The 10,863-nt window shown below is 35.7% G+C and overlaps 1 protein-coding gene across 1 annotated transcript; it reads left to right on the forward strand.

Annotated features, from left to right (window-relative positions):
• Nucleotides 1-4,801: 4,801 nt before the first annotated feature.
• On the forward strand, nucleotides 4,802-6,373 carry LOC113228495. Its single transcript, XM_026461825.1, has one exon. The coding sequence runs from the start codon at nucleotides 4,894-4,896 to the stop codon at nucleotides 6,226-6,228; it is 1,335 nt and encodes a 444-aa protein (XP_026317610.1). The 5' UTR covers nucleotides 4,802-4,893; the 3' UTR covers nucleotides 6,229-6,373.
• The last annotated feature ends 4,490 nt before the right edge of the window (nucleotides 6,374-10,863 follow it).

A 10,863-nucleotide genomic window follows, 5' to 3' on the forward strand; every position in this document is an offset into this window, starting at 1 on the left:
TATTCCCCACTACGCTGACCTCTCGTAACTAAAGACTAAACATGGTATTTTATTTATATTTGATCTTTGCCGCCTATGTTAGCGAATCGGAATGAATTCTCTATTATATTGCAACATTATTTTTGAGGCCCAAGTGTTGTTCGTTTCAACAAATTAACTGGAGCCTAGATTATAAATTAGCAATGTGTGTGTGCCTGATTGGTTGGTGGCCACATGACGAATTTGCAAATGCAATGCTTCAAGTTTTAGTATACAATTGATTTACAACTACTACTGAAACACACACACATAATTAGCAGATAATTTATACATATTTAATAAAGAATAGTAACGTTTACTCCTATAAAAAACTACAAAATCCCTTTTATTTGCAGTCTACCAATTTATAGTTTACTGTGTCACAAGGACGGTAGTATAATATGCATTATTTTTTTTTTTATTTTTTTTTTAAATAAATAACGCACACACTCAACATAGCCCCGCACTAGGGAAACCCTGTGTCGCGGGTGCCATGGACACACACATAGACAACCACAAATTACACCCAAACTCACGAGAGATATAATTGTAGGCCATACAACTATTTCTCTCGGCCCGGGAATCGAACCTGGGACCTCTGCGTGGCAGTCCGGCATGGTAACCGTTCGGCCACGGAGACAGTTTACTATGAAGTTATTTTATTATGAATTAAGTTAGTTTATTATGAATTCAAGTTTCAGATTTGAATGGACAGATTAACGACAGACGGCCCGAATGGCTTATAATAAGCACAATAAAAAAGTACAATAATTATGTCACAATTCCCATTTATGTGAAGGAACTCAATGTTCAAAGCTGTGAACAAAGTTTTGAATAATACAAACCCCAGGCGGCAGTTTTGAACATTATTAATTAATTTAAATAAAAATTATTTATTCTGTATGTACCGATCGTTATTGTCGATCGACAATGTCGAGCAAATCTGTAGGCACCTTTTGATTTGTTCAAATCTGCTCCAATGGGTAATCCACAAAATAACAAATATTTTCATGCGTAAAAACACTCAATAATCGCATTTTAGCACCATTAACTATATTCTTTCAGTAACATCCTTACACCTGTTTTTGAGAATGTTTACTTTTCGAAACTAAACACGACCTCTCAACTTCAACTTCAACTTTTATGTCTATGGCTCCGTCGTTTTGCGCGACGATTTTGCCAATGTCAGGGTTGAGAGACATGTGTAGCGGTAGTGAGACAGATTGCCGGTTATTAAAATACTTCGGCGGTTTTTATTCACAATGACGGTTATATATATATTTTAATGACATTACAAAAATATAATTTGAGAGCTCATGTTATTTTCTTTCTTTTAGAAACGTTGTAGGAAGTTTTATTTAGCGGGAAATAAAAAATAAAATCGTTTAGTAAAACAAAGTTAGGCGTCGTTTTTGTTCAATAACAAACTTTTGACCGGTGTCAGCGTGGAAAATTATCATGGAGGATGGAGAAAGAAATAAAATTATACGAAAGAAAATGGGAGAATACGGGACGAATAAAGAATATTCATTTTTCTTAAAAATTAAGACTGATCAGAAATGAGAATTTTTCTCCGACTCACATTGTTGGGGCAGAAAATTATTAAATGAATGTGGTCGAGCAGAGGCTATTCGGGGCTGGTTACAGATTTATGTTATTAAGTTTTAGAAATTTGTATAAAGTGAATACTACTGGAGAGTGTGCGTTGGCTAGGAAATAGTTGATATTTATTGGGCGAGGAATATTTTCGGGAAGCAAATCGTAAAGTGGGAAGCTTATTAGGGGGCAGTTAAAAAATAAGTGTTCTAGAGTGCCTTCCTCTAGTCCACATTCGCAGAGGGAGTGATCACGTACTTTTATTTTGGCTAGGAAAACCGGGGAGCAAACGTGACCCAGTCTCAGCCGAATAATCATTGATGAATAGGGTTTAGGTATGTGTTTGAAGCGGAAGAACCAAGGTTTGCGTGGAATATTTGGTTGGAGATAGCCAAAGTGTTTACCTTTTAGTAGGAGCGATTTTTGGAAAGTTTCGTCCCAGCTCCTGAACAATTTTGGTTTGGCCGAACAACGTAGATCTCGGGAGAAGCAGCCTGAGTGGTCCGGCAAGCCAGATGAGATAGCATCCTTTGCAAACCTATCAGCAGTTTCATTGCCGCCTATCCCTTTGTGTCCAGGGATCCAGGCTAAGGCTACGTCGATATTAGATGAGTGACAGTCAAATAATAGTTCTTTAATTTGAAGGGTGATATGGAAGTTATTTCTTGAGTGGAATGGTAACTTGATAATATCTTGCAGGGAGCTACGGCAGTCTGAGAAAATTATCGTCTTATTTAGTCGGTGTGACTTCACGTACAAGATGGCTTCCAGAATGGCGATAGATTCACCAGTGTACACAGTTGAGATAGGAGAGCATTTAAAGCTTAATAGAACACTGTACTTTGGGATCCAGACCGCTGCGCCGACATTGCCATCGTCCTGCAATTTTGAGGCGTCTGTAAAGATGGTGAGCCAGTCGTGCCAGTTATTGTTTAAGATCTTTGAAAATTCGTAGTTAGCATTGACAGAGTCTTTACAAACACCAAAGTTGAGGATTACACGTGGCTGGAAGGTTAGCGCTTCAAAAGGGATCTGAAATAGGGGGTTTTTGGGGATTTTCACAATAGGGGAAGGGAGGTTTTTCAAGAAATTTAAGCTTTTAATTAATGGGGGGGCTTCCCTATGGGCCCAATAGGGTGATGAAGCGACACTATCAGACAGGTTTTGAAGTTTTTCTAATAGGGGATGATTCGAATATTGGGCGATGTTAAATAAATATCTGTCGCTCATGAACTGACGCCTGAGGTGTAATGGAGGATCGAGGCACTCGACTTGGAGGGCGTTTATAGGAGATGATTTCATGGCTCCAGAGATGATTCTTAAACATTTAGATTGAATGAGGGTGAGTTTAGTTAGGGCCAATTTGCTACAGGGTTCTAGAATGAAGCTGCCATAGTCGAAGTGGCACACGACCTCTCTCTCATTTAGATTTTGGCGCGCGCACACTGACTGTCACTGACCGTTGCCACTGACAGATTTGGAGCTCGCTTGCTATATTATAAACATAATAATTCCTACTACATTTAAATATGATGAAACATCCATAGTCCCGTAGAGAAACTTAGATACCGATTTTCATTCTGTCTAGAGCAGATTTTTGTCTATTGTGAAAAAAACGATTGTATGACAGCCATATTGAAAAATAAAGAAAAATGAATTTTGATCACAAATTATTATTATCAAGCAACCATAGATATTTTAGCTTTATTTCAATAAAAAACCCATCTTCGAGAATCTGCGTTGCGAAAGTGAATAAGTAATAAATAAGTGTTAAAGGAATTAGACTACATGAAGTGTATGTACACACGCCAGCACATCAAGCTACACATTGACGTATCTTGTTCCGTTGCAATGGAAGCCTTCATTTTCGAACAAAAATGTGTAGTCTGATGTGCCGTTGTCCGCACAAAACGTTGTTTATCAATGAATAATAAATTTGTATGCAAAATAATAATTCATGATTATTATTAATAACAATCTTTTAGGCCGTGGAAGAGGCGAGAGTCTAAAATAGATGTCCAAAATTATTATTTTTTCTTTATAAAAATCTTTGGTGGAAAATAAATTGATGCGAAAGGGAAATAATTCTCTATAAATTACTACGAGTTAGCCAATTTTAAGGTGGCAACATTTTGTAGTTACCTTGAGGATGTAGTGGCTTCATGTAAAAAAATTTCGATATTTTCTCCGATGAAATATTGAAATGGTGTATCGATATTTTGCGATATATCGGTACAGTCAAAAGCACGTCAAGCTTGACACTTTGTACGTACTTTTACCGTTCAAACCGGAACGTCACGCTTGACATGCTCTTGACCCTGTACAAAACATCGATATTTTCGATATATCGTAAATAATTCTAAAAGATAAAAGGAACGAAATTTTATTAAGAGTAAATAGTAAAACCACCAGTTTTGACACAATAATCAAATGTATTTCGTTAATTACTGAATTCTAACACAAGAATATGGTCCGCGCACTAGTAATATTGTTGTGTGTGTGCGGCTAGTGAATGAGAGTATAACCACTACGTTACACTGACGGATGACCAGCGAATCAGCGTTCGAAGTTCGTTTCATTTCTGCAAGTACAATTATTGAAGTGTGTAATTTCAATTCAGCTATGCACGATTTTTCTTGTATCGGATAAAATATATCGATAGTACATATAATAAATACAGAATGATATGATAATATCGGAGTGATTCGTTGTATTAAGGACATTATATCGATATTTTTTGAATATCGATATATATCGAGCACTCCTAGTCTAAAGTTTGAGTTTTTTTTTATAGAAAAGTCAAGCCTGGTCAAGTGATAAGCGAGTTGCTCTGGGCCTTTTGGAGGGAAAAGTGTCGTTTTTATTTTGACTTTCAATTATTTTGTGAAATCTAGTTTAAAGTGGAATAGAATAGTGCTATTGTGCCTTAATCGAAGATTAAAACGCGAAATTATACGAATTTCGAACTAAAATACCCGTATTTCCCCGTTCTAAGGAATCCCGAGCCAATCCAAGCACGCCACCTCAAATTGCCTATCCCCTTTGTGGCGGCCATATTTATAGAAACATAATTAAACGAAGACATGGCTCAAAAGACTTAACAATGTACCAAGACTTGGCTGTATGGTGTAAAACCTTTGCCTTTTCCTTTATGGAAAGAAGAAAAAAAAAAACAAGTGCTAAGCCAGCGGCAAGATATTATTGATTTATTGTTGTGAACGGCTTATTTAAATTTAAAGCAATGTGAAGAAGAGTTATCAATTCTATGCGCGATAAGCCATGACCACTAATGGTAACGGAGGTATCTACGCGCCTCTGAAGCAGATATTTTCAGATTCGGATTCTGAAGATGATCACAAGTTCGATAATGAAGGCCGAGTTATGGGCACTGAGGGCTGCAATAATGTGGATTTCAACAGTGGGCTACACTCTTCAAAAAACCACAGCTTGAGCGACATAGACGAGTTTAATACAAACGTCAATACAGTGGAAAGCACTATGGATAACGTAAGTTTCTTACAGTCGGATGTCTCGAACAAAATGTCGTTCTCGCGCCGCTGTGCGTTTATTGCCTCTATTTTTATGTGCATCTTCACTGTAGTGATGTTCCTATGGGGCATACCTTGCTCGGAAGTAGGTACCTGTGTTAATAGTGAGTTTCAAGATAAGACAACTAGTTGGGAGCTTCCTTATGACGAGATAGAGCTGTCTGGGGCTGTACAAGTTGTGGAAGCGGCAATACCTAACACAAAAAATTTGATATTCATTTATCGTGGTAACCTCATGCGACAACCTGATAAACACATTAATAACAATGTCAATGGTGTATTGCTCATTGTTGGAAACTCCGGCAAAGTGGGCTGGTATACTAGAGAAGACAGAATACCTACAGAGATAAATTGTCACCTTATTGATGTGAACAGGGACAAGCAAAAGGACTGTATTGTGTCTGGTTCAGAAGGGTTATTGGCAGCCCTGAATCCACTGTCAGGAACATACTACTGGTATATTCATAAACATGGAAAAGTGTTCAGTAACCTTGCAGCTATAGACTTCCCCATTGTAATAAAGGATATGGATCAAGATAAAGTGAGTGACTTGTTAACTGTGGCCACTGTCTTCCCAAACACCAATCACAACTCCTTGTTGATAATTTCTGGATCTTCTGGCAATATTATTCGAGATCCAATCACCATTGACGACTGTTTGTCAGTAAAATTGCTTACAGAGTCTGATACAATCACATATATCTGTAAAAATGGTACTACAGAGGCAGTTCGTTTGATTTCTTATGATCTTCTCAGTAGGAAAAATCCAAAATTTGATCAATCTGCAAACAGAATTCCATCAGGTTCTGCTGTGAAAAAAGTTAATCTCAGTTTGAAAAAGAGCATTGGTAACACAAGAGAAGTATTTACTAATGGTCCAGGAAAACTCATAGTTGAGAACTCTGGAGAATGTCCAAACTCATGTAGAGTCAGTTTAAAACTGGTGTTGGAAAGAAATGGCACTGCTAATACTAGTTGGGAATACTCTGCAAACCATGTCTATGCAATGAGGCCAAGTTCCTTTGCATTTGCCAATTCTATAAGAGGTTTTGTGTTAAAGTTATGACAGTGGAACAGTGCACACCTGGCAAAGGGTGCATTGAAAATTGATGAAGTAAGGTACAATGTGCAGAATCAGAGTCCAAAAAATACATTTGATGTATTCTACTATAGACCCACAATAAATGTTGCTTCAGTATCATCATATATACGATACACAAATTTCACAGCTCATGATATTTCAGAGAGGATTGTGTTAGTATCATTTGACAAATTTCAGACCCATAATGTCAACATAAGCCAGACTGATATTGTGCAGATATGTGCAAGGGAGCCTATTGACACACAAATCCCACTACCAATTTGCCAGCCTGATTTGGAGTACCAGGAAAAATCCTTAATGATAGCGGACTTAGATGGGGATCAGTCTCATGAATTAATCTCCTATTACAGCACTTTTGTAGCACCAGAGTCATATTCTCCTAAAAATACTAATCCCTATGATATTTGGCGACTGACTTCTGTGGTTCGCGTCATTCGCTTGGAAACAGAACTACCAAAGCTATTTGTTTCTGATACATGAACATGTAAACTTAAAAACTCAAAATCTAATCAATCTACCAGTTTTTCAACTTGCCAAATTAAAAATTCCGAGCTTGCTGTACGAGGCTTAGAATATTCGGACTGCTAGTCTATTGTCTAGTCATTAAAGTCACAAAGAAATCATTATAGTGTCATGTATGTATTTCTAAATGTTATGTTATTTATGTAATTACATAAATTGTCATTGACCTGGAGTGTTCATCTCGTGCTATTGTAAGCTTTATGTATCTACACTCTAGCATTTAAAATAATACTGCTCTAGCATTTAAAAATTCTTACAGATGAGGTTTTTACGTGTGTAATCCTAGGATACATTAGGGTACTGAGAGCTAGCTAGTTTATAGTGGATGTTTATATTATATTAAACTTGGGAATACATTAGGTGTGTGTACACTTGCAGTTAGTCTTCTAGTGATGACAATGTATAATGTTTGTCTATGTGTCGTGATATGTTGTATGTTATCGTCTTCGGCATGATCATTAATTCTGTAATAATAATAATAATGTTAACAATTAGCTTATTCATTTTGGTGCTTTGACTCAAAAAGATGTGACTGTGGCAATTTTGTTAGAGTATAGTTACCTATTATTTAGAATATTTATATATTTTTTGAGTTGAATAAGGTAGGCAATATGTAATAAACAGATTTGAAAGTGTTTATCTACTTATTAGTACTAGACTAAAGTCTATAGTATAAGTAGTAAACTCTGGAAATTGTGAATGGCTAAATAAGAAAAGGAAACTTGAGTAAAAGATGGAAGTGCCTTAATGACAAGAGTGGAAAGATTTACTTTGCAACTTTACTGTTTTCTTGAAATACAAGTTTAAAATACATATATATTCTGTTTCATTTCTAAATTGTAATGGATATGCCTGGGCTTTTCGATTGTCAGAGCTATATTCTCACAATCGAATACGCCCGTTTAGAAGTGTTGGGCGTTAATCAATTAAATTTCGATCAATAATTCAATCAGATTAAAAAATCAATTCAATTGAAATTAATTGCAATTGATTCAATTTTAATTGCAAATGATTTCAATTGAATTGATTTTAATTGCAATTAACCAACAGGCCCCTTAACGCCCCTAACCGGGGCCCCCCCAAACGGGCCCCCAATCGACCCCATAACCAACGCCCCAACTCACCCCAATATGCCCTATAAATTTATCATAATTGTCAGTTTTAATTGTTAATTGTTAATCAAAAACATTGAAAAGATTGAAAATTGATTAATTGTTAATTGTAGATATTTGCGATTACCGCAATTAACAATTAATCAATTGTTAATTGCGGTTCTCGCAACTAACAATTGATCAATCGTTAATTGCTGTTTCGCAATTGACAATTAATTAATTGTCAATCTTTAATTGCCAGAACAATTAAATTTTGCCCAACATTGCCGTTTAGACACCTAATAGAATCTAACTGAACGAAATCAACGAAACAGGAAATAAATAATTAGTAACGCATCGAAACTGACGGGATAAGGAAATAATAACTCATCGCGGTCTAAAAGACAATTTTATTGCCGCTATACACATATAACACATTTCAAGAATTGGTTTCGCGTGAATGCGCAAATAAAATGCAATTTTGAATGATTACAATATGTCTCAAATACATTTACATCTTCAATTTTGTTGAGAATGTGTTGGTAAGCCATTGATTACCGAACCTCGTAGACTCACTTTGATACCACGTAATAATACTAAATAACTTATTTATAATTATGTTAAATCAAAAAATAAGTGCTCAGTACCAGGAAAAATTTACACATACAAATTTTTTCACTGATTTCAATATGTAATATTTTGTTAATGTTTTAATATTTAAATATAAATTAACTGTTCTATCTAGAACTTAAACCAAAATAAAAAAAGGATCACTCATAAAATTTTGAATTAATTTCTCGTAATAATCTCGTATGAACCTATAAATTGTTGAACATAGTACCCAATGAGGTCAACAATTTATTGGTTCACATCCATTGTTGCGATGAGGTGTTAAAACGGGTCTATTAGATCGTGACGAATACAGCTAAAATCGTTTGCTCAAATGTTTTATCTTGTAACTACTTCACCATGAAGTCAATCATGTTTGATAGTAAACTAACTGGATTATAAGTTTATTAAAATAATAAAAGTAATTTTTCAAAATGCCATCTTTATTTTTAATCAGTCATTATTACACATAACTTATTCAAAATAATTTACGTATTAGGTACCTTATTAGTATTGTTGGTGGACAGGCAGTGCATATGCTCATGTCGCACCCCACATGGAAGAATGGCATAAGTGGAGTTACGTGAAAAACGTTTACTGCTCCATTATATACAGAAAAATATAACCCACGTCCTCTCCAATTATTGTAATTCTATCGACTAATATTGTAGATAGAGTTAAAAGAATTAGAGAGGATGTGGGTTATATTTTTCAGTATCTAATGGAGCAATAAACATTTGACGTAACTCCATTTATGCCATTCTTCCATGAGGGGTGCGATGTGTACACAATTTAATGAAACCGTTCACAGTCAGAAGGACTCATTATCAATAACTCTATCAGAAATTTATGAGTAATAAATACGTATAATATCGTATTTTTTACATTTCTGTAGGTATTCTAAAGTAACTGGAGCAGAAACGTAAAACTGTACAAATACTTTCCTGTGGAAAGATGTGGCAATTCACTATCAATGCCAGGAGAAATAGCGACACAGACGTTCTTTTTTGTTAGTAGAGCCACAAGATTGCATACTATTTGGGTTTCGCAATGGTCGATCTACTGGAGAGTGTACGTATGTTGTACGCCTCGACTCGGAAAAGACGTAGTTTCCGATCGGGAGAGGCAATCAAAATCAAGCTGCTGGTAGGGTTTGGCATTATGGCCTGTTAAATGAACCTGCCCAATTCTTTGTTGGCTGTTGAACGTGCGTTCATAACAAAAATAATACTAGCCTTATTAGTAAAGGATATGGCATATAAAAAATATCGTCTGTGTTTCGGGTTAGAAACTTAATTTATAACAATAACAAATTGTACATTTACAGATATCTATAGTTAAATTGACTTGGTTGAGTTTTTTGAAAATTTATTCAAAAGTTTTAAAACGTAATGTGTGGGGGATTGATATCTACGTTTTTGGCTGTTAACAAAACATACATCAACTTGTGTTTGATTATATTACATATATTACAGTTCACAATTTTGTTAACAAATTATCAAAGAATATTTTGTTAACAAATTACCTAACAATATACTTAATTAATTTATATATACTTATGATTATGACACGAGTCAATAGTAGTAAAGGCGCGTGCCCATTATGTCGTAACGTTTTATTTGTCGTTGGACGACGACGGTCGCGTCTAGTCCATTCCCAAATCACGACTATCTGTCGTGACAGTGTCGTGGATGTTTATTTTATTGTTGAACGACTGTCGTGCCAAGCTGTTCCCACTAGATCGTGACGACAATTTATCGGTGCACGGCAGCCTTGTCGTTTGCACGACAGAATCGCTTGAAGCTGCGATTATCTGTCGTTCTAGCTCTTCCCATTGTCATTGTCGTCGTGAACAACAGTTAATCGTGTTGTTCTATGTGTGAAGTACTTCATTTAAATATACAAGTCACGACACTTTAAACTGCACGACTATCTGTCGTCACTACATAATGGGAACGCGCCCTAAGTAGCAAAACTAATGTTGAGTACAATAATGTCGTTGTGGTACCTGTGAATTTTACCTAAATAACCTTTTATTGTTCTTCAGATACAGGTTTTACTATAATAATATTTTTTTTTATATAATACTCTCCGTTACAAATGGGTATTATCATACATTAATTTGAACGAACTCTATAAAGTTAAAGCTTTCTTCTTAAACTCTAAATCACTACTCATCACTACCTTGGCAAGTTTTTATGCACCAGTGCACATTTAATAAGTACACTGCAACAATGCATCATTTGCTAGTCATAAATAAGGCTCCTTATCTTTCTTCTCCTCTTTATCCCTATGAGCGGACCTCAGAAGAGGTGTTTGAATAACCTGCGTTACTTACGTGCGCAGTACTAAGACGCAGATAAGGAATGTGTAGTTC

The sequence above is a fragment of the Hyposmocoma kahamanoa genome, unplaced genomic scaffold (assembly GCF_003589595.1).
Source record: "Hyposmocoma kahamanoa isolate Upper Pololo Valley unplaced genomic scaffold, ASM358959v1 232, whole genome shotgun sequence".
Classification (NCBI taxonomy): Eukaryota; Metazoa; Arthropoda; class Insecta; order Lepidoptera; family Cosmopterigidae; genus Hyposmocoma; species Hyposmocoma kahamanoa.